Genomic DNA, 25,014 nt, shown 5'->3' on the forward strand with positions numbered 1-25,014 from the left:
AGTATTAGGCAGAAATAAAAATAAACTACAGCTACAGATACCAGTGCAGATGGATTTCACAAACATAATATTGTATAAAAGAGGGAAGCCATAAAAGTTACATAAAATATAATCTTATTATATTTACATAAACTTCAAAATCATTTAAAGTATAATATATATATTTTTGAGTGCACAAATGTGTGTATGGGGATGGAGGAGGAGTAGGGTGAGAGGGAGAGAGAGAATCTTTCTTTTTTTTAAGATTTTATTTATTTATTTGACAGAAAAAGACAGTGAGAGGGAACACAAGCAGGTGGAATGAGAGAGGGAGAAGCAGGCTTCCTATTGAGCAAGGAGCACACTGAGGGCTTCTATCCCAGGACCCTGGGATCCTGACCTGAGCTGAAGGCAGATATTTAATAGAATAACCCACCCAGGCACCTGAGAGGGAGAATCTTAAGCAGTCTCCACCCTGAGCACTGACCCGAGGCAGGCTTGATCTCATACCCTGAGATCGTGACCTGAGCCCAAAGCAAGAGTTAGACACTTACTAACAGAGCCACCCAGGTGCCAATAAACTATATCGTTGAAGGTTGTGCATAAAGGGCAGGAAAACTATAAAGGAAAGCAAAGGAGGATCACAGATGTCAGGTTAGTGTTCCACCCTGAGGCAAAGGAGGTGTTTTGTTCTTAGAAGGACATGGGAGGGGCTTCAATTCCTGGTGATACATACTCTCTTTCTTAGCCTGGTGCTAAGTCTGAAGGTTCACTTTACAGTCATTACATATGTAATTGTACATATCTCTTATGCCCTTTTTTTGGTGAACGTGACATATTCCAAAATAGCAAGAATGTTGTGGGGTTGCATCTTCTGACTCTAAAAGACCCAACTTCAGTTACTAGAGCACATTCTAACTATGTAGATTATAACATGACGGTGTTCCTAAAACGACTTTCTTTTTTCAGTTTTAAAGTCTGTATTATAACAAATGGATTATGGCAAGTAAAGTTCAAAGTTCTGCCTGCTTCTGAGTTGTAACGTGTTGCTTCTTCTGTCAAATTGTCTGGGTTTAGCAGGGATTCAGACAACATCCATGTTTCCTTTTAATTCGATCTTTAAAAGCCTTAAGACAGTGTCCCAACTCCAACCGCAGATCTCATTATTTCTGGAAGGGTCCAGGAAGGTGGAATCTTTTTGACAGAAAAATCATAATATCCTAGTCACGTTAAATTAAATCACTTATTACTTGCAACTCGGAAGTGCCTGCACCAAGGAATCTTGCTTCAAGTGTTTTCAGAGAAAAATAGGGTAGAATCTCCCCAAACACTGTTTTTCTTTTCTTTTTTTTTCCCTGCTGAATGTAGGATTTAGATGTAATTAGAGGGATACATTGGCCCTAATCCTTTAAGGGCAACCACCTATCCACATTCATAAACCAATTTCCTGCCATTACAGGAGTAGCTAGAGCTCCCAATGGGACAGCAACTCTAATTAAAGTATGCACTGAATAATTCTGCTTAGAGTCTTTATTTTTTTTTTAAGATTTTATTTTTTATTTATTTATTTGACAGAGAGAGATCACAAGTAGAGAGGCAGGCAGAGAGAGAGAGAGAGAGGAGGAAGCAGGCCTCCTGCCGAGCAGAGAGCCCGACGCGGGACTCGATCCCAGGACCCTGAGATCATGACCCGAGCCGAAGGCAGCGGCCTAACCCACTGAGCCACCCAGGCGCCCCTGCTTAGAGTCTTTAAAACCCTCATGTGCACACACACACACACACACACACACACACACACACGGTTGTCATCAATATATGAGACTAAAATTTTACTCCATCCGGTTATTTGGCCGGTTGTTTTCAGATTGATTTGCTCTGTATTACTTTGGATCCAGTATACCAGTTCCCATGGCCCAGAGCTTGACCCCGGCCAAGTTACTGGAAGTGGTTCAGGAGTTCTCTGTGCACTAAATATTTTATCCTGGAGCCCTTCAAGATCTTCAGGCCTGACATAGTTGCTGCCTTTAAGAGCCCTCATTTAGTCCTACAGCAGGGTCAGAATCCTTGACAGGAAGCTTGAGAACAGAGATTCAAAAGAAATAAAGATTCATGAGACTGGTTTTCAGGATAGAGTCAGAATTCCCTGATTGCGGCCCCATTTGGTGATGTGATTTTGACCCAGGTATGGGTGAAATCTCTGGTAAATTGAGTTTTGTTTCCTAGTATGCCTTTACAAAAGTTTTTTTTTTTTTTTGGCAGACTCTTGTTAGTCTTAACTATCTTGCGACTGACTATTGTATCATTATTCGTTTTTTGATAAGTAGTGTGTACCACTTGATATTCTTTTGTGCATTTTATTTTTTAACTAAGTGGCCAAGTTTCCTTCTCTGTGTGGTATGAGCCAAGTGGAAAGGCAGACTATACTGGGATCCGAAGAGTATCTTATTGTTTCTTTTCCCCAGTGGGTGGTCGCTGTTTCATATATGTCCTAAATGATTAGGCTAAAGAAGCCTGCCCTATGTCGAATGGATTAACTCCATCAGTTGAAAAGGCTACTCATCTCTAAACCTCTTTCTTAGGAGGGGGGGATTAAGTGAGACAAAGGTAGTGTTTACTTTGGAAAGATATTTCTCTGTGGTCTAGATGCCTTTATGGCCAAAATAGTATCTTTTAGGAAGGTTGTTGGGCTTGTTCTAATGATCATCTATTTTATGAAAGTCATAGATTTGCTAAGAGGTATTAACTAAAATTTCGTATGTGTAATTGATAAAGGCAGTGACTCTGTTGTATGCCAGGAATCTAAACCCATTCTAACAATATTCCCAGCTAAACAGTAGAAAGAATTTGTTTCTTTTGAGTAGGAGTGAATGGATTTGGGAGATTTTTCATGGATAAGACAAGCAAAAGATGACTTCCTTTGTGTGTCTCTATTCAAAGATCAGAAGCCATGGGGTCTTTTGGTGAGACATTTGCCTTGGTAATAAAGATAAACCCTCAAAGGCCTTAAAGAAAGATTTGGATAGTAGGTTCCAATTACACCTTCAGGAAATTGGTGTATTTGTCGTCTTCTAAAAGTTTCATTCCTTGACTATAAAAAATTCATAGAATATTTTGTAAAAGGTGAAGAGCATATCGACTGTCAGTTGCTTTATGGGAAGAGGAGTCTGGATAGCTCTTTGAAAGCAGAACTAGGGCAGGGACAGAGTTTGCCGCTACAAGGATAGTAGTTGTAATGCTCCTACGTAGCCACAAGGAGGAGACAAAGAGCAACATAGGTGACCGCAGACTCTGCACTGCCCAAGGTCCATTCAAGATAGAAATTACTTTGGGCGCCTGGGTGGCTCAGTGGGTTAAGCCGCTGCCTTCGGCTCAGGTCATGATCTCGGGGTCCTGGGATCGAGTCCCGCGTCGGGCTCTCTGCTCGGCAGGGAGCCTGCTTCCCTCTCTCTCTCTCTCTCTCTGCCTGCCTCTCCGTCTACTTGTGATCTCTCTCTGTTAAATAAATAAATAAAATCTTTAAAAAAAAAAAAAAAAAAAAAAAAAAAAAAAAAAGAGATAGAAATTACTTTAATTCCCTTTAGCGGGGCTTGTTATTTCATTTTAACACTATTTGCCAGAAGTAGGAGTCTTTATGGTGATTCAGTGTGACCAACCACTAGAGCTTCAGTGGTTTTGAAATTAATTGCCCATTCTTCTAATAAGGTGTGGCTACGTAGTGCTGAGGGGAGATGTAGGCAGAGTCCTTCTTATTGCCTTTAAAACTGTAAGGCAGCCATTACTACTTCCCTAAATTACCCCAGGGTGATGTCTTTCCTTTGGAATTTATCTAGTTTTCTAGGAACGTGGGTATTTCAGATATTGGATCTAATAACGTGTAAGAGCATTTGTGGTTCCTTGCCCCACACTCTGAGAAGTGATGATGGAAGCTGGGGTATCCTTAAGAATGAACAAAGGACACGTGGATACAAGTCCTGTGTTTAAGACAAGACTGCACCAAGTTATGCCTTTGAAGATCGGATCTTAAAATCCTCCAGACTAGGCAGGGCAGGATTGTGGTATTAAAGGGTGTGTACCTTGGATGAATGACCCTTATCATTGAGTAATTTCTTTTTGAGTGAATAGCAATACCATGTTGGGTTTTTAGCAGTTTGAATCTGGTTGGCCATTTGTGGTCAGTAGCCATATACACGTAAGATTCATGCAAGTAGAGCTCAGGTTGCAGCAGATTTGGTAAGCCTGTGTAGTGTGTTGGCAGAAAATGTGGGCTCTGGAGTCCCAGGGAACAGGGTTGGCTTCACCACTTAGCTTTGTATCTGTGCTTCCTTCTCTGCAAAGGGGAGACAGTAATAGTACTTATTCTGTAGGACTGTTGTGAGCATAAATAAATAAATAAAAACACTTAAAACAGTTCCTGGTAAACAGCATTTATTTTTAAAAATTAATTATTTTTTAATTTTATGGAAAACAGCATTTATTGATAATTCACTGTGGCTACATTCACATCCTTGTGAGCAAATATACTCTGGAATACAGAATGCCCTGAGATTGTCACAGTGACAAGTAACTGTGAACTTAGAAACAGGCAGTAGAACCACTTGTAAGAAGGGGAAGGCTCCAGTTTCCACTACAGAGAGTGTGGGGAGGAGTCAGGTTTTTGGCTATGTCTCTAAGGCAACCTCTTAAACCCAGATTGATCCATCCATGCAATCCTCCTTAACATCCTGGTGAAGAGCTCCAGTTCTGAAGTTGAATTTCCTGGGCTCAAATCCTTCCTCTGCCTATAGGGAGGCTAATCATATGCTGAGACAACCAGCAAAATCAGGTACCAGTATCTTTGGAGGTTGAACCTGATATTTAATAAAAATTCCGTAGTTAACATGAGATAAATCAGAAGTTTGGTGAGCTTCCATTTTCTAGGTAAATTTTTTTTTAAATTCGAAGTCTTCACGGAGGATTTTTCTAATTGCTGGGGTTTTCACTCAAGCCCTGACTCTTCCTCTTACTCGCTTCATTACTTCCGAAGTTATTTACTTTCCCTTAACATCCATCTCCTCAACTGTGATGTGGGATAATAATAGTACCTACTTCCAAGGTCTGTTGTGAGGATTCCATGGGATAATGCATAGAAAACACCACACACAATGCCTGGGACTGACTGTCATTGTATGCTCGGTGTCATCACTGTTCTTTCCATCCACATGTTTATTGAGCGCCTTTCATGTGAAAAGCCCTCAGCAAAGGATAATAGTGGAATAAAAGGAAATTATCCTAGAATCAAGAGGAGGAGGAAGGGATTCAGAAAGACATTCTGTAAGTCATTTCTCCTTCGGAGGAGCTATTCTGCTCTGAATGCAGCTCATGAAGTGATAGTCAACAGAACAAAAACATGGTTTAAAAGCAAGCTAGAGAAAAATGGTCACACCCCATGGATAATCCTGGAGACAGAGCCCTAATGAGAACTCCATCTAGGCAAAGAGTTGGGATGGGTTGGAATGGATAATGTGAAAGCGCAGGGAGGCTGCATGGTGAGTTAATTTGGTCTGCTGCACCCAGAATAATCCTGGTCCCGAGTGAGGCCTGTCGTGCAGGCGGACTTCTCATCTCGGCTGCTCTTAACACCAGACACTGCCTTGATTCTGTGGTGACCAGAGGGGTCAGTCGCCTCTTCTGTGCAAAGAACAAACAGGTTGGTGGACTTGATAGGCTTTGCTACTGTGACGTTTACTTTTGGTTCAAACAAAAGTATTAGAAGATGGAAGTAAGCGAGAAGATGAAGAGGCTTTGTGCCATCCAGTCTGAGTTTATAGCGTCTCTCTCTTTCTTAAGATTTTATCTATTTGAGAGAGAGAGAAAGGGCGAGTGAGAGGAGCAGATTGAGGGGAGAAGCAGGCTCCGTGCTGAGCGTGGAGCCCGATGCGGGGCTTGATCTCTCGACCCTGAGATCAAAACCTAAGTCGAAATCAAGAGTTAGACACTTACCCAACTGAGCCACCCAGGTATTCTTCATACCGTCTCTTTTGAGTTTACACAATTATTTGGGTTAGGTCTCACCTAAGAATCCTTCCAGAGTGGGAGAAGGGACACAAGACAGGCTAGGATCTCAGTAACGGTCATAATTGGAAGAACACTGATAATGCATTAAAACTCTTACACAGACAGAGAGTGCGTGCCCACCTCCAGGGGGCCAACTCTGAAATGGGATCCAGTTTGCAGGCTGTCCGCACAGACAGGCCACCACGGGCCCTGGCAAAAGCTAAAGAATATTCCCTTGCGTGAGTATGCATATTGCAGTGGACGAACACGTTTACCGTTATCCAACAGCAGACTTTTATCCCCTTCTCATGTCATGGATGAGAACAGAAGCACAGAGACTTTAAGAGATTTTCCATAGAACCAAAGCCAAGTTCAGGGCTCTCTATACCAGCCTGTCTCTCTTGCTATTAGAAAAGTTCCCCAAACATCAGCAATTAATAGCCATGTTTAGGGCTGGCAGGGGTGAGATCACATTATTAGGTAAAGCCATAGTCTTTAGAACTGTTGGTCAGGGGGCGCCTGGGTGGCTTGGTCAGTTAAGCATCTACATTTGGCTCAGGTCATGATCTGACTCCCTGCTCTTGGGGTGTCAGCTTCTCTCTCTCCCTGTGCCTTTCCCCCTGTTCATGCTTGCTCTCCTGTGCTCTCTCTCTCTCTCAAATAAATCAAATCTTAAAAAACATCAACAACAACAACAACAACAACACTGTTGGTCAAAAGTAGGATCCGAGGGGCGCCTGGGTGGCTCAGTGGGTTAAGCCTCTGCCTTCGGCTCAGTTCATGATCTCAGGGTCCTGGGATCGAGCCCCGCATCGGGGTATCCGCTCGGCGGGGAGCCTGCTTCTCCCTCTCTCTCTGCCTGCCTCTCTGCCTGCTTGTGGTCTCTCTCTCTCTGTCAAATACATAAATAAAATCTTTAAAAAAAAAAAAAAAAGTAGGAGCCGAGAGCCCGCGGGACCGTAAGACACACAGATGTAAGAGCCTCTGCTGGAGGATTCGGGTGCTGAAACGAGTCAGTAAGAGCAAAAGTATAAACCGGGGAACAGTAACAAGGGATTTTCCTGAGAATGTTGGTGTCACTTTGTCTTATGACTTAACTGCCTCTCCCCCCACCACCTTGCTGCACATCGTTTCCTCCTAACGATGCATGTACGCCAGCATGGGGTTTTCCTGCCACTCGGGCAGACGGGCCAGGCTGGTCGCCACTTCCTTCTGGACAGGCCACCCCCAGGCCTCAAAGAATGGAGCCAGATTCTTCTGCACCTTTTCCGAGAACTTCTGCACCCACAGATTCATCTTGCCAGTGTTGTCTTTGGGGATGCCAGAGAGTGTCTGGTACTCAGCAAAGAGCTGGGTGAATGGCTCCCACCCAAAGGCCTCCTGGAGCTGAGAAGAGAAAGAAGGGACAGGATGAGGAACCAGTTTGTGGAAGTACCTGCAACACGCACTTCCAGTGTATTTCAGTCATAGTGATTCTTTCCCGTTGATCATTCATGAGCTTCCCTCCTATGATTTGCCCCTGTGTCTCCACTCTACCCCTGCACATCAAGACAATCCCATTGGCTCATTCCATCCATCTCTTGACCTCAGAACCTGTACCCCTGAATTTGTTAGGAGACTTTACAGGGAAGCGAATATCTGAATAGACATAAATTCTCAGCAAATGACAGTTATTATAATTATCTCTAACATAAAAAATTATATTCCCAGGTTCCAAGTGTTTTCTGAAGTGTTTTCAGATGGGTCTGAGTCTGATTGAGATGGGAAACCCTGATATCTCACATGTTTGGTCTTTGGGACCCTAAAGGCTGGGAACGTCCAACACATTTCAGACAGAATAAAATCACTGTTTTTATACAGCCACCTCAGATCTGTAATGGTTTTCAAGGCTACTATTTTGTTCTGTGGAACATTCCCTTTGGGGCAAAACCAGGAAGAAGCAGACACACTACAAGGGGCTCAGAAGGAGAGTCTCTTGTTCATGGAGGGATAGCCCACCAGAAAGCCACAAGCAGGAGGCCCTTGTCAGCTACGATAATAGAGGTGCAGAATGAGCAGGGATCCTGGGGTGTCCCATACCACTCGCCGTATTTGGAGGAGAATTCTGACTTTGTGGTTTAAATCGTAAGGACAATTGACACCTTGCCGTCAGGCCTCCCTCTGATCTCACTGCCTCAGCCTCTGCCAGTCCTCCTGTGCATCACTGTTAATTAGTACATCAACACATCGAACACTTGTTACACACACAACATTCATTATATATCGACAGAGTGCAGGGTGTTGCACTGAACAAAAGTGATTAGAGCTCCTGTCTTTCCAGAGCCCACGGGTCAGTGGGAGAGACAGATGTGTAAATAAATTCCCAAAAAAGAAGGCTTATCAAGAATGTGATGTCAGGAGAAGAGGGCAATAGAGCTGAATTGTGACAGGTGACTCGACTTGACAGGCATTGCTTTCAGCATGCTTCAGCCACCAGAAGGAAACATGGTGGATCGGGGACAAGACGTGAGGCAGAGGATGTGTCATGGCAGGAAGCAGGGAAGGTTAACTAGGGAGGACCGGGAATGGGAGCTGGAGCTGGTGCAACCTGCCATGTAGGGCCTTTTACACCCTGCCAGGTGGCTTTGACTTCACTCTGTATGTGGAAGAGACCACTTTTAGAGTTCTGGACATGGAATCATAAGATTCTTTTGGAATTAAAGTGGAAGATGGACAGTAGGGGTTTGAGGCAAGATGCTGGAACAACTAGGAGTTTCTCCCCAAGAGAGAGAAGGGCAGTGAGAACCTGCGTGAAGGCAACAGAGGGAGGTAGGGTGGGGATCAGGTGGAGGGTCAGAAGGTGTCTGCCTGTCCTGAGACGGACTCTCAGACTCCAGGATGATGGGTCTCTCCACAGCTTCTGCAAAATGATCTTCAGGGCTCCCTGGTGAGTGAGTGAGTGAGTAAGTAAGGAGGGCACAATTGTGGCTTTCACCTACACTTCAGTGGCAAGCTGCCATTTACAGTCTGTTTTCCAGTGGACCCTCCGACTGTCTCCTTAGGCATACAGAACTGAGACAATGCAAAGTCATCTCATTGATTGGGGCTGTCTCCGTTCCCTCTTAGAAAATACCAGAAAGAACAATACTGAGATGGTGTGGCTGTGCCAAAGCCCAAGACTTGTCATTAATTCCTGATTTTAGGGTCTGGGTCCATCATTTAAATGAGTGATATGGGACAGGCTGCTGAAAATCCTTAATCTGGCATTTGCCTCTGTGAAAAGTGGGCCACACCATTCTCCTACAGGGCTGTGGTAGACCGCACAGGAGATCCTAATTGAGGAACAGCTTTGCCAACTCAGAAACATTAATGTCATAATAGGTTGGGGGAGGGGCCAGGGCTTTGTGCATATTTCCCAGGAAGCCCGCATGGTTCAGAACCTTGGTATTCTCCCATTGGGTTGGTTGGTTATTTGTTTACTCGCTCTAAAAATATTTCAGGGTCATGTAGGGTAACTGAATTCAGAAAACCCTGACTACAGTTATCTCCTAAAAAGCTTCTTGTAATCTAGTTGTCCCAGAGACACACCACTGTTAGGAAGGGATGAAGGGATGCAACACTCACTTGATCACAGAACTAAGGTGAAGAGAAACAAAGCACAACAAAACAACACCCACTTCTGAAGCACTTATTAGGTGGCCATGGTCAAGACTGGTGAGTGGAAGTGCTGGGCTCCAGCCTCAGGAAAGACTAACTCGGAACTTCCGTTCATGACGGGTGGACCAGTAGGCTGTATTTTCTCTACTTGTTTTCTAGGTACTTTTTATTTCCTCTTACTTAACAACACAAAGTACAGGAGCCAGTGAGACAGGTGTTATTTCCTCCAACTTATGGATGTTCTACCATGCAGTCAGGCCCACCGTGCCCAGGTTGGAGGGGGTGGCGAATGGGGTCCAGGATGCAACACAATGGAGGGGTCTGCTGGCCCTCACCTCCCTGCCTTTCTGCTCCGTACCTGTAGGTATGTTTCCAGAGCTGTCCACACATTCCAGTCATTCAGGGGGGCTCCCTTTTCCAGGTACGTTTTGATTCTCTTCTCTCGTTCTGGAGGACTTAGATCAGGGTGAGCCTTAGCCCTGGGGATGTCCAGGACCGTTTCATGCACATAGACAGACCAGAGGTTGCAGGTGGCCTCAGTGGTGTGTGGCGGGAACTCCCACTCTTCTCGCTGCTGGTTGTGACCCAGCTCATGGATGGGTCCCCACAGACCATTGCTCCTCATGTGTGCCTCACTGATGAGCTCTTGCACCGACTCCAGGTGGCACATGATGGGGTATCCTGAGTGCATCCAGCCTGGGAATGCAGAAGTTAGAGATGAGGCATGGCAGAGGTGGAGGGGACACAAACCATCTTCCTTCATGCCTCTCTACTGAGTCACTTTTCCTCACCATCCTGGGTGCCCCCAGCAATGCCAGAATCTCCATGCTGATTGGAAAGGAGATGGCTTGCTCTGCTTAGTCAGGAACTGAATGGTCCCCAGGCCCCTTCCCAGCCTTTCATGTCAGGGTTATGCCCTCCTCCTTGCTCTGGCCCTGAGCAAGATGAATACACTTACTCTCACTACAGTTCAGGGCTTCATTTTCTGTGATTTTGCTTCATGCGAGTCTGTGACACTATGTCCTGTGTCTGGGTTTGAGACCCCTGAGGCTAGAGCAATGTCAGTTCTTCTTCTCCCATGTTAGCCACTGTTGTACAGATTTATGCTCTTTAGCACAGATAATCTCCTTTTTTAAAGAGAAAAAAATTGAGGTCCAACGCAATGTTCTCTAGGTCAGAACTATGTTTCTGTTTGTTTTTGTTTTTGTTTTTTTCATGTAAACCCATCAATACTTAACATAAACGTCTTTCCTTCCATTGCCAGCTCTGACTTCCATCTGAAGGAATATTTCTGTTTCTCCTTGAAACAAGAGATGGCTCGTTGCTGTCTATGAACTCCTAGTAGCACTATTTTAATATCATTCTACCATCCTGTGAAATCTTACCTTGTAGATATAAACGATTCACCTTTTCATATGGGAACATCTTTGCACCCCCATCAAGGTCTACGTCTGTTACGTCTTTTTCCTTTACTGGTAAGATTATGCCTTTCACGTATGGGGCATTAAAAAAGACAAAAGAGTGAATAAATAGCGTCCGCTGACTAGGAGCACCCACCAGCTGAGATCTGCACATCAGCAACAATCCTCTCGGGACAGCAGAAGGGGAAAGGCCGGCCTGCTAGCTGGGCTATAGCGTGCATCATCTCATCCCAGAGGCGGAGTACAGGCTCGGGGTCCTCCAGGTCTCGCAGGTTTGCCGTCGGCACCGTCAAGATGATATTGTCTGTTGCCAGCTCTCCCCAGGGAACCTGGCTCCTCTGGATACACTTTTTCCACGCCTTCAGAGATGTTTTACCTGGGAATAAATATCACGGGCTTATCTCGCTTTTCCCCAACTTACCTTGAACTCCAGGAGGAGGACACTGAAATAATGAACTATTAACATGTGGGTTCTTATTCTATGAAGTGAAGCACAGGCCTCCAGACCTCCCCGCAGTTCTGCCCGAAGTCTCCACGGACATGGTACTCCACAGCTGCTGCCTCTGCTTACATCTTGAACAGTTCTTCCCCTTCTGTCTGCCAGTCTCTACCCCACCCTTCTTTAGCCACTGAACCCATAACTATGGTGGCATCCCCAGTGCATCCTCTTCCCTGAACATTCCCTCAGCATTGGCACGATGACATAGAGACGTAACAGACGTAGACCTTGATGGGGGTGCAAAGATGTTCCCATATGAAAAGGTGGATCATTTATATATCTACAAGGTAAGATTTCACAGGATGGTAGAATGATATTAAAATAGTGCTACTAGGAGTTCACAGATAGCAATGAGCTATCTCTTCCTTGTTTCAAGGAGAAACAGAAATGTTCCTTCAAAATATTCCTTCAGGCCACTCACCCAGCTTGTAGTAAGGGGCAGGCACAATCCTTTTGATGGTGACAGATACGGGGCCCAGTTTGCTGCCCTTTGGCACAATGACATAGAGAAGGCCACCCCAGAGGCTGCAGATGGATTGTTTGGTCCTGTCCAGATAGCACTGATGAGTCACCACAGGGGCTCGAGACAGCTTGCTGGCCTTGGTCAAGTCATCTGTGTGGCAGCCAACCTGTACCTGGGGAGGAGATTCCACCATATGTAGGAGGAACTAGGTCCCTATGGTGTGTGTGTGTGTGGGGGGGGTACATGTGTGGGATGCTGTGTGAGGGCGGCGGGCTCTGTGTGTGGGGTCGGTGGCTGTGTTGTGCTGGGTGAATGGTAGGTACTAGAAGAATACCAGCTCTCTTCCTCGATGAGCTGTGCATGGAAACCTATGAAATTTTAGTACTCTGAAAGTCATCGGGACTGAAAAGCATATGGAACCAGGGATTTAAATGGCTCCGCAAAGAACTGTCGACAGACCAGACAGGATAACCCTGAGGCTGTTACCTACTAGGGCCCCACAAAGCCCCTGTACTGGGTGGAATCCAGGCTCTTGTGGCAGGGCCGATGCCAGTGTGCTGATTCCAAAGGCAGGATGAGCCAGAGGGGATCCTGGTCACCATTTGTGCACAGACAGGAGACCACCCATCCAGAGGCGGCAGGATCTGGCCTGAGTTGGGGGGACTGATTCCTGCTTCTGCCTTTGTCGAGGACTCCCCTTCCTGGTCAGATGGGTTGAGGGCTGTTTTGTCTGGAGTCCTGAGGTTGCTTTTCTTAGGTTTAATGTAAGCGAGCACCAGACAGGGGGCTGACATGGAAGGTACCCTGTAATAGGAAGTGACCCTCAGAGGTACGGGAGGACAACTTGAGCTGCTTTGTCTATGAAATCTGAAATGGGCGAATAGTCCCTTCCTGGCCTCCTGGTAGCACTGCTGAGGGCTGAGGAAAAGGAAGTGGCTGTGTGGTCTGGGGTGTCAGCAGCGGGGTTTCTGGCCTTACCTTCAGGCCGGCAGAGGCTGCAGCTTCAGACAGCGAGACTTTTGCACTCTCTCCACGTTGGAGGTAGAGCCCCGTGCTCACCCAGGCATCACAGTGGCCTGACAAAAGCCATAGGAAAGGCTGAGTTCTTTACTCACCTGCCTCTGCTGCTCCTGGAGCCTCAGAGCCCCTCCCCGAGGCACAGCCCCTGCCCTGCCTACCTCAGCTCATCCACGCTTTGGGCACACGTCCCTCGAAAACCCTCAGCAGAACCTCAACCCTGTCTTCCCCAAAGTGCACCATAGACAATGAAGCTGGCCCACCGGAGCTTCAGTACCTGCAGTGTCCTGTGAGCCCGGGACCCCACCTTCCCCCAGGTTCTGGTGCTCTGTATGCACTCCCCACTCTGTACCTGGGTTGTTCCCATCGATCTCCACAGTGATGGGGTGTCCTGAGCTGCAGGTGCAGATTCCAAGTTCCAGTGCCAGCTGGGAGCAGTCAGTCCCAGAGCGTGCCAGCTCTGTGGCCAGGCAGAGCACTGCAGCCTCAAAGGAGTCGCCAGCCACAGGGTGCTCCCGGCTCACAGCTGGGAGGCCGGACAGACGCAGTATCTTCCTCATGTGTCGGTGCACAGATTTGTAAGCAGGGACTCCATTTGCTGGGATCTGTAGGAAGGCTGCACCATCTGCTCCCAGCTTTGCCAGCCATTGCTTTTCCAAGTTCCTAGCCCCATGGCTCAGTGCAGCCTGGAATTCAGACAGCGCCTTGCGGAAGTGGTAGCTCTGCATCTCGGGAGTGGGGACAGGGAAACAGCCTGCGTGGAGAGTCTGAGCTAGGATGCTGAGGCCAAAGCAGTTGAGGATGATGTTACCGGGGAAATGAGCCAAAGCAGAGCGGCCTGGATTCTGGCTGGCCCACCACCAGGCATGGCCCCCGATCAGCAAGCCCCCACCCTCGGCCACAAACTCCTGCAGCTGCTTAGCCTCCTTGTCACTGTACGCCGTGCAGCAGTAGACACGCAAGTCCTGCGTCAGATGGGGCTGCAGACTGCACTCTAGGCCATGCTCCGACAGGAGGGCACACAGGGTTTCTAGACCTGTGGTCACCCCAAGTTTACCTGTCTGACCTCTGGCCAGCCAGCGCACAGCATTGAGCAGAAAGGGCCCCAGCTTGGGATAACAGAGGATGGACTCATGGGCAGCCAGGACCACCCGGCCCCGGCCATAGCGGGCAGCTGCCAGGAAGCAGCCGAGTGAGGCATCTAACCCCAGCGGGAAGGCGAGGGCCCCGTGAACCAGCAGCTGGGAGGGGACTGCATCCGTGTTGAAGTCCAGCTCTGAGATCCCTTCCAGGAGCTGCTGCTGATCCTGCCTGAGATCCTCCCCACATCTGCAAAGTGACAGGGGACAGAGGGGCTACAGTCAAGTCGGAGAAGCACTGAAGCAAGCTCACTGGTTGGGGAAATCTGTGTGGGGGTGCAAAGATGACCTTGTTCATACCCATCTCCTCGTTCTCACTAATAACTGCCAGGGTTGGAGTATGTGATGCCATTTACTTTATCGAGTCTAAGGAACATCTTTTTAAATTTTTTAAAATTAACATACACTGTATGTCATTTGCCCCAGGGGTACAGGTCTGTGAATCGCCAGGTTTACACACTTCACAGCACTCACCATAGCACATACCCTCCCCGATGTCCATAACCCCACCCCCCTCTCCATACCCTCCTCCACCCAGCAACCCTCCGTTTCTTTTGTGAAATTAAGAGTCTCTTATGGTTTGTCTCCCTCCCGATCCCATCTGGTTTCATTTTTTCCTGCCCTACCCCCCAAACCCCCGACTTTGCCTCTCAAATTCCTCACATCAGGGAGATCATATGGAAATTGTCTTTCTCTGATTGACTTATTTCGTCTAAGGCAGATTTTTTCACTGTTTAACAACTGACTGATGGCGTACGCCTGTCTAATTGACAGTGTTTGCTCTTACTTTGTGACACATAAGAATACGGTGCTTCTTATAACTGACCAGGTCACAGACTTGATGGGCTACTGAGGAGTGTGGTAGTGGCCTTACGTGCAAATCTTAAAATCCATGTTCTCCAAGTCGTCAACCCTTTTCAGGAATTCTTCGTATGGTAGTCAACTGAGTGGTGGATATTCTGACTTGACTTTTATGTCTTTTTAAGTAAATACCCATATAAGTAAGTCAGAAAAAAAATAGTCCATTCCTAGAGAAAGTAGTTCTACATTTCTCAGAGCTAATTTTGGCAAAAAAAAAAAAAAAAGTGTAAAAACATCAAATTGCTAGCTCTGAGCTAGAAATGAAGTAAATTGTTTAATACTACACTTAAACATGTATGCAAATACACACTCTTTTAAAATGGTCACTTAAATGTGATAAGAATATTTACCACTTTTTATTGAGAAATGGTCTAAATGTAAGAAATTGAGAAAAAGTTTTGTATTTCAAATTTTTTTAAATAAAGCCAATTTGTTTTGTTTTGTTTTGTTTTTTGCAATTGTTAGGGCTAAATTTTATTTTATATATTTATTTATTTATTCAATTTTATTTTTATTTTATTTTATTTTTTAATATTTTATTTCTTTTCAGAGTAACAGTATTCATTGTTTTTGCACCACACCCAGTGCTCCATGCAATCCGTGCCCTCTACAATACCCACCACCTGGTTCCCCCAACCTCCCACCCCCTGCCGCTTCAAAACCCTCAGATTGTTTTTCAGAGTCCAGAGTCTCTCATGGTTCACCTCCCCTTCCAATTTCCCTCAACTCCCTTCTCCTCTCCATCCAATTTGTTGATCCTCTATATGTCAAACAACATGAGATTGCTTAAATAAGTTACAGGTTAACTATAGATGGCATACCATATGGTAATTAATGTAATTTTAATATAATATTGGAAAAAGCTTAATGGAAAAAATTTAAAAATCAGATTCCAAGATACTGTACCTTAAATAAACCACAGTTGGTGAGACAAACCACCAAAAACAAAAACAAAAAAATAGAAAACACAGAAACCTGACATAGAAGCAGAATCTAAAGCATGTTTATCAAAATGCCTTCAGTGACCCTCTTGGCTACTGAGATTATAGGCTATTTTAATTAACTTTATAAAACTTGATTGTCTCATAATAAAAACCAAATATTCTTAAAAATAGTTCATTCAAGTAGCAAACATTAATGGAAAAAGTACCTCTTGTACAGTTTCTCCTTAATTTCTCTTCAGCATAAAAGGGAGCAAGTAAAAAACAGGCATTAGTCAGACCGTGGCTTACTACTTATTGGTTAAAAATGACAGGTAGATCCATTTGAATTACTACAGACAGGTGTCCAGAACATTCTACAGAGCAAAAAGATTTCTAAAATAGCAGAACTTCATGATGCAGTTTATGTGAGACAAAAATAACCAAAGTTAATATATGTTAGTGTAAATGTCAAGACTGTCAGGTTAAACCACAATTAACTTTTAGACTGTGGGATAGAGATTATTGGTATTGAAAGAGATAGTCAAAGGGGCTTATACCTCATTGGTTGGTTTTTTTTTCTTTTTAAATAAGGATCATATATGAATATAATTTTTCAGGTAATTAAAAATTAAATTTAAAACATTAAAATATAACTGCTTCAAAACGAGAAATAGAATGTATGATCTACAGATGTGTTGGGGAATTAAAGGAGTAGAGAAAACTCAGTCCAGAAAGAATGCAGAAAGAAAGCATAAAAACAGAAAATAAGAAAGAAGGCAAGAGTAAGAGATAAACTGAAGTTATCACTCTATATGAATGGGTTAAATTTCTATATGAAAAGATAGAGGCTCCTGGACTGGGCTAAGATCATCTAGGTATAAGCTGCCTGTGAAAACAGACTTGAAACTGACACAGATGGACTGAAAATGAGGTAATCTACATATCAATAGAACTGTATCTGAAAACACAGCAAAAAGAAAGCAGAGGTGCCAGTATTAATATGAGATGCAACTGAATTCGAGGAGGAAAGAATTAAAATACACAAGGATGAATATTTTCCATGGGTAAAAGTCACACTTTACCAAAGATATCATTTTCATCAAAACAAAGTGCTGAAAGCAAAAACTACTAAAAAGCAAATTAAAATTTGATGAACTCATAATTGTGTTTGGGAAGGTAATGGCTGTCTCAGCATCCAATGGGTCAGTTATATTAAAAAGAGTGGGGGTGTAGACGTGATGGAGCAGAATGAGAAATAATTTGATTACAACCAAAGGACAATGGTGCAACAGCTCCCAGACTCTGATGGCAACAGAGAGTCATAATGCTGTATTTCACCAATTTGTGGCATAAATATATGGGGGAAAAAAACTTTCTCAAACATGATACATTAAGTAAAATGTCAATTTTCAGCTCACACACATGCACAGAAGAGCAGATTAGATGATCTGTATCAAGCTTCTCAGAGTGGTAGCTACCAATAATCCAGTGGCATGAGAATGGGATGGTGGTGTGGGATGGAAGACAACCTGCCATTCTTCTCTATATATTTCTCCATTGACTGTATGTTTTCTCTGAAAGCCTTGCATTCCTTTAGAAATACTTTTGTAAAAAAAACGGGATGTTTCTCAAAAGAAAAATGAAGGAAGGAAGGACAAGCATAGCAGAGCATAGTAGATGAAACACCAAGTAATTTTCAACCGATTGACAATGTTATGAGGGCAGTATTAGTGATCTTAGATATTTATTTACCAATATTTAAAACCTTGTATACTATCTGTTTGCAATATTGAGGTCTGAAAAATAATGAGAGTAGCTATTACTTAATAAGGCTCTTGATACATGGTAGGCACTTACACATATGGATTCTCTCTCTTAATCATGATAAACCTGAAATATGTTGTTCTTGCTTTACAAACGAGGCTTAGAAAAGTTGGGCAGCTTCGTCCATGGTTCTTAGCTCATACTTGGTGGGAACAGGAAGCAAATCCAGGGTGGTTTGCCTTTAAAGCCAATGTTGTCCACACAGCAGAAAGTCTCCTTCAACTGAGTCTTTGGAGTAAGCCCACAAGTGGGTATATGGCAGGCAACACATGCAGTTTGTGCAAAGGAGGCCTTAAATAGTTGTGAAGGTTGGGGTGCCTGGGTGGCTCAGTAGGTTGAGTGTCTGGCTATGAATTTTGGCTCAAGTCATGACCTCAGGGTCCTGGGATTGAGCCCTGCATTGGGCTCCATGCTCAGCAGGGAGTCTGCTTGAGGATTCTCTCCCTCTGCACCCCCAATAAATAAATAAATTTTTAAAATAATAGGTACGAAGGTGCAAGTAATACAGTATTTATGGAAACGAAAACATAAATGTCCCTTCAAAGCGGACAGTGCAGGAGCCACTGGAAGAGAAGGGAAGAGAGAGGCAGTGGTGTTCAGAAAAGATACCAGAGCACACCTGAACAAGCAGGTGATACAGGGAATGGCTTTGTGAATGCAGCTTAAGAGCTCTCCCAGTCATGGCAGCTATGACAAGAAGGCTCGGTGGGAAGTGAGTCACCATCCCCTTCACCATGCCTTGGCCTTGTCTATTCTATTCCTCATGTTGCCTAACTGGCTTATTTTTCCTGAAGTGTTTGTTTCTTAATTTATTTTCTTTGCTCTAAAATCCTCCTTGTCATCTTATTCTGCCACTTGTTTTATTTAACATTTAGTTTTAGAAAGTTCTAAACGGAACATTCAGGGAATCTGCTTCTGCTCACTGGGTCACGTGTTTCTTCAGGCATGACTGATTCTGTTGTCTTTCCATACTAAATTTCTGTCTCTCTTCTGCTTCCCTTTTAAATTTATTGCAGTGTTTATTTATAGAGTCAGTGTATGGATTTTTTCTCCCTGATTCGCGTCAGCAGACCTTTTCCACATTCTTTTTTTTTTTTTTAAAGATTTTATTTATTTATTTGACAGAGAGAGATCACAAGTAGGCAGAGAGGCAGGCAGAGAGAGAGGAGGAAGCAGGCTCCCTGCTGAGCAGAGGGCCCGATGTGGGGCTCGATCCCAGGACCCTGGGATCATGACCTGAGCCGAAGGCAGAGGCTTAACCCACTGAGCCACCCAGGCGCCCCCCTTTTCCACATTCTGCCGGAAGTTTTTCCTTCCTGTGCTTTCTAACTTGCTCAGGACCCGTGTGTTTGTACGCACACCCCGCATCCATCCATCTTCCCAGATAACATGGAGGTTGATGTGTTTCTGCTTTCCACTTCCTTGTGGCCTGAGGGTTGTAGCATGAACTGAAGGACAAAGGTCACCTGGGCCCGCTGCTGTGCTCGCTGGGGGCTAGTCCCTCCACTCTTTGGGGACCCGAGGTAGACCTACTCCACCCACCAGGGGTGGAGCACGCCTGAGAGGAGTTCCAGCCACCACCGTGCGGGGAAGATGGCAGCTCCAGCATCCTTTTCGGCTTCCACCAAATCCTGAAGTAGCTTTGCTGCTTTTGTGCTTGTGTGGAATCTCACCCAATGTGTTCATTCTTCTAGAACATGAGAAGACATTAATGATAGTTCTAGGATTTGTGGTTTCCACTTCTTTCTCGCCTCTGGGGTGGGGGTGGGGTCAGGCGATGCTGCATACCTGCCATGTACCTGTCAGCCCCACAACTGCCACCTTCAGCTCTTTACTCAGCATTGTTCATTCATTGGTCAGATTGGTGGAGACGGCAACTCCAGGGTCCAGCCTCACTTCACACAACGTGGAGACTCTTTGGGACTGTGGTGAGGATCACGTGACTGAACAGGAACTCTTCAAGAGACGCGTAAGCTGCCGGCGGCTGTTTGCTGCTTTGTAAGCAGTTCCTAACATATTCTCCACCTTATAGGTTACGCCACATGTAAATGTATTGAGGCGTTCTTCTAGGAGTGGTGTTTTTGCTAGACTCTTCTGTGTCTTGGTATGCTGCGTCTGAGAGCCTTTGGATCTGACTTTGCATCCTAAAGCAAGTGCCGAGTCCTCCTCAGCTTTATAAGCATAGGTGTGCAGTCAGCTCTTGCCCTTGGGGACAGGACAGGGAGAGTATCTTCTGTTGGCTTTTAGTAATGCCCCTCCCCTTGGCAGACAGTGTATTTCCTGTCTCCAGCAGGAATCTGAACTCAGCAAACCACCTGCGTCAGTCCAGGAACATTGACCAAGATTTGCTGGCAGGAACGTTCCCCCAAAACCTCTAAGGGATTGTGCCTGGGAGGCTCAGTCAGTTAACTGGCTGCCTTTGGCTCAGGTCACGATCCTAGGGCCCTGGGATCGAGCCCCACATCAGGCTTCCTGCTCAGCGGAGAGCCTGCTTCTCCTCCTCTTCTGCCTGCCACTCTGCCTACTTGTACTCGTCTATCAGATAAAGAATAAAATCTTAAAGCAAAATAAAACATAAACTCATAAAACAAAACGAAACCCCTGCGGGGAGGCCAGGTAGCAGAAGAATGGATGTAAGCTGAGGGCCTGGGCTTAAAGTAATTGGGCCTTCTTAGACTTTGAGCTGATCCGGTCTACCAGCTCCAGCTCAGTTCTTGGCTGAGCTCTCCTGGCAAAACATTCCTTAACATGAAGTTAACTGTGGGGTTAACACTGTATACTGAGCCACCCCTTCTTTTTTATGGTTTTATGGTTTTGGATGTGTACTCACTTATGTATTCATTAATTTATATGACATACAAATCTCTCAAAAGCCCTGAGAGCAATGATCAACCCAGGAGCAGTGAGCACCTCAGCAGACTTTGGCTCCTAAACACCATTTCCCACTCAAAGAAGGGCAGGCTCCTTGGAGAAATGGCTGATCTTGGGTCTGGGGCAGGAATGTGTAAGGTGAGACCTAAACAAGGAAGTCCATTAGGGTTGGGTCAAAAATTTCAGGAGTTCGGGAGCCTTTTTGTGACTCGGCTCACAATGGCCAAACATTAGATGACCGACAAAGCTACTTCATCAGTAGCACTGATAAAAATAAATGAAACACATTTATTATGTGAGTGTTTCAATCCATGCTTTCACAGTGGAGACCTCTGGAAGATTCTAGGGATCCACTGCAACCAGTGTTTTGAAAACACTGGTTAAAAAGGGGAGAAGAGGGAGAATCCAGCATTTAATTGTGCCTTCCCTATACAGACTGTACCCCAGGGCAAGCTAATAGTGGAAGAAGGGAAGTTCATTTTTTGTTTAAAGATTTTATTTATTTGTCAGAGAGACAGAGCAGAAGCTGGGGTGTGGCAGGCAGAGGGAGAAGTAAGCTCCCTGCTGAGCAAGAAGCCTGATGTGAGACTAGATCCCAGGCCTCTGGGATCATGACCTGAACAAAGGCAGGTGCTTAGCCAACTGAGCCACCCAGGCATCCCAGGGAAGTTCATTTTTATAGAAGCATTCTAAATACTAAATGAAAAAATGCTAGAACTTTAAACCTACCATGTTATATCCACTAATGAATCAACAGATCTAGGGCTAGGCAATGATGATTAATGACTGCTAATATCACAGTGAGAGAAATAGACATTGTGTCCCATCCTATGGGTAGAAGCCTGAAGACAGGCAGGCAGAGAGAAGGAGTCGAGGTCTCTGTCTCAACCTTCAGGCTGTGTTTCTGACGATCACTATGTCTCCTCTGGACGATCACTCCTCCTCTGCCTGGACCCCAGGTCCTAGGCAGTGTCCTAGCAAGGCACCAGTGTCCACCAGGTGACTCGGCTCCTGGGCTCCAGTGACACTACCACCTTCCTCTGCAGGTGGCGCTATTGCTAAGCCTTTGGGTACCCTTCTGTCTCTCCTAAGGGTTTTCAGTCCTTGAATCATGCTTAGTTAGTTTCCTGTACTAAGTCCCTCTGGAACACCAGCTAGTCCTGACTGTGTGACAGATAAGCCTTTCCTGATGACCTAAATACCCTCCACTCCCTTCCCTGTTACTCTTACCACTTATTCTGCTGTGCTTTCCTTGTAGCTCCTATCAACACCTGCTAGATTTTCTATTTATTGGTTTCCTCAGTTGCCTAACTCTCCACTGGAGTATAAATGAGCAGGTAGTAGGGCTTGGCCCACTGAATGGGGCCAGGCCCAGGGTAGTGCTCACACAGATAAATCAGTGTTCTTTCATCTGTTTGAGAGACACAGATACACACTCTCACCAACCCAGGCACTGGACCCGGGAGACAGAGAGGTCAATGAGACTTAAGGTCTTCTATTTGGCTGCAGGACAGAGTAGCAGTCAGAACTCAGCCCTCTTTGGGCCTCAGTGCATTTTAAGAGTCCCATTTTTGGCTTGTGGTGGTTCCAAAACAGAGTGGAGAAGTATGTGTATTGAAATGGACCCTGGGGGTGCCTGGATGGCTCAGTGGGTTAAGCCTCTGCCTTCAGATCGGGTCATGATCTCAGGGTCCTGGGATCAAGCCCCACATGGCTCTCTGCTCAGCGGGGAGTCTGCTTCCCCCCCCCCCCATGCTCTCTCTCTGTGCTGCTCTGCCTACTTGTGATCTCTCTCTCTGTGTCAAAGAAATAAATAAAATCTTAAAAAAAAAAAGAAAAGAAAAGAAAAGAAATGAACCCTGACGGGTGCCTGGGTTGCTCAGTTAGTTGAGCGTATGATTGAGAGAGCCAAGCAGATTCCATGCTGAGTGCAGAGCCCAATGCCAGGCTTGATCCCACGACCCTGCGATCACGACCTGAGCCAAAACCAATAAATGGCCAGTCAACTGACTGAGACACCCAGGGTCCCCTGAGATTCCGACTCTTTTTTTTTTTTAAGATTTCATTTATTTATTTGACAGACAGAGATCAAAAGTAGTCAGAGAGGTAGGCAGTGGGAGGTGGTAAGCAGGCTCCCTGCTGAGCAGAGAGCCTGATGTGGGGCTCGATCCCAAGACCCTGAAATCATGACCTGAGCCGAAAGCAGAGTCTTAACCCACTGAGCCACCCAGGCACCCCCCTGAGTGTCTGATTCTTTTTTTTTTTTTTAAAGATTTTATTTATTTATTTGACAGAGAGAGATCACAAGTAGACAGAGAGGCAGGCAGAGAGATGGAGGGAAGCAGGCTCCCTGCTGAGCAGAGAGCCCGATGTGGGACTCGATCCCAGGACCCTGAGATCATGACCTGAGCCGAAGGCAGCAGCTTAAACCACTGAGCAACCCAGGCGCCCGAGTGTCTGATTCTTAATCTCAGCTCAGGTTTTGATCTCAGGGTCTTGAGTTCCAGCCCTGTGTTGGGCTCCACACTGGGAATGGAACATTAAAAAAAAAAAGAAAAAATAGGACATTCAAGAGGGAGATTGAATCTATTGTTAATATGTGTCAGACTCTCTGTTGGGAAATAGCACTCACCTGGTGTAGAGTGGGATCTTGGGTATCTTCTTAGAGACCTTGAAGTGGTCTATGTCCCCATAGATGTCGGTGAAGTATACTCCGGCCAAACTTGTCACCTCATTCCCGGGAAACCGGGACAGCACTCTGTCAGAACCGTGCTCACTGGCCCAATACCAGGCTTGGCCCCCGATGAGCAAGCCGCCTCCACTCTTCACAAACTGGATCAGCTCTGCAGTCATCGTGTCAACGTAGGCACTGATGCAGTAAACTCCCACGGGGGCCCCCACTTCTGGCTGAACTTGTGCCGGAACCCCAGAGGCTTGCAGGATACTTACTAGTGATGGCAGAGAGGGGTGCACTCCAGCGGGAGCCGCAGGTGAGGGACAGAGCCAGCCCACCGCATTACGAAGAAATGGAGCGAAGCCAGCATCCAGCAGGTAGCCCTCATGGGACACCACCACCAGGCGGCCTTGGCCATAGGAGGAGGCAGCAATGAGGACCTGGCCCTTGTCATTCACCATCACTGGGAAGGCAGCCTCCCCAGTAAGAAGCAGTTCACACGGGATGGCATCTTTAGGGACATTCCAGCTGGTCACTCCTTTCATGAGGGCCTCGAAAGAACTGGCCGGAGTTGTTGCCATGGTTCAACTAGCTGCTGCAGAGAAAATCAAAGACTCAGCTTGGTCAGAACTGATGAAGGACTGAGTGGAAACACAACTAAAAGCATGCAAACGAAAACCATTTATCGGTTTCCGACCCTGTGCCAACCACTGGGGTTGCAGCAAGGAACACCGCAGATAAGAGCCCCACTCTCTTGAGTCTGATATTTCAGAAGGGGAAGGACAATGTGTAAATAGGAAGATAAACAGATAAATGAAATGCAGCAATTAGTAACTTTTATGATGAAAATAAACCAGCGATATGTTATCAGGCAGAAGAGAATATAGATTGGGGGACAGGAACGCCTAGATGAGGACGTGACCATGAAGCTTGAAATAACATTTCAGCTGAGAACTGATATGCTTCAGAAGAACACACCCAGTCCAAAGAGGCACGGGGCTGGGCGGCCGGGGAGAACCGGGCAGGGTGAAGGACAACGAGCTGTGTGGGTGGAGAGTGCCAGTCAGGGCAGAGAGCACCCAGAGCACTTCGCAGGGCACCCAGAGAGCACAGGGCGGGGTTCAGGGCACCAAGCAGGGTGGTAGGAGAGCACCAGACAGGGTGGGAAGCACCGGGCAGGACCTGAGTGGCTGACGGAGGGGCTGGGTCCTTCAGGGCTGCAGGGCTGCAGAACTGGTGTGCCGAAGTTGACTTAATACTGTACTGCATCTCTGTGGACAGAAAGATCAGGCGACCTTTCAGAAACTGCATTTTGGGGAGTTGAAACACCTCCCGATTTATCATGTGTGCCCTAACCTGTATGTGGGTAGCATTCTGTGGTTTCCAGAGGTCTTTTAAAATTCAGTGTGCCTAAAATTGAGCTTATTGTTCCCTTAAAGCAGCTCCTCTTGGATAAATGACTTAAGCCTCAGTTTCCCCATTTATAAAAAGAGAATCGTACACCCCTGGGAGGATTGTTTTTGAAGATTAAGAGAATGCATAGAAAAACACCCTGTTGTGAGTACACAGTGAGTGTGGAAGAAACACATGGGGCTGCCCCTATGTTGACCTTTCTAGCTTCCCCAAGTGACAAGGGCCATGTCCTGGGTCCCCTGTTGCTTCCGGTCACCTGAC

At 45.8% G+C, this 25,014-nt stretch overlaps 1 protein-coding gene across 2 annotated transcripts; it reads right to left on the bottom strand.

The window, feature by feature from the left end:
* Positions 1-6,949: 6,949 nt before the first annotated feature.
* On the bottom strand, positions 6,950-23,921 carry LOC125080774 (TRPM8 channel-associated factor 2-like). Of its 2 annotated transcripts, none has more exons than XM_047694867.1 (7): positions 23,299-23,921; positions 13,401-14,377; positions 13,010-13,107; positions 11,990-12,203; positions 11,206-11,445; positions 10,007-10,344; positions 6,950-7,398 (listed from the first exon to the last, which is right to left on the bottom strand). In XM_047694867.1, exons 1-7 carry the CDS (start codon positions 23,919-23,921, stop codon positions 7,150-7,152), a joined length of 2,739 nt encoding a protein of 912 aa, XP_047550823.1. In that variant the 3' UTR covers positions 6,950-7,149. The 2 variants fall into 2 exon arrangements, with proteins under 2 accessions (XP_047550823.1, XP_047550824.1); XM_047694868.1 differs by having other exon boundaries at positions 13,010-13,098; positions 13,392-14,377.
* Positions 23,922-25,014: the final 1,093 nt, after the last annotated feature.

This window comes from Lutra lutra, chromosome 11 (genome assembly GCF_902655055.1).
Source record: "Lutra lutra chromosome 11, mLutLut1.2, whole genome shotgun sequence".
In the NCBI taxonomy this organism is placed as follows: Eukaryota; Metazoa; Chordata; class Mammalia; order Carnivora; family Mustelidae; genus Lutra; species Lutra lutra.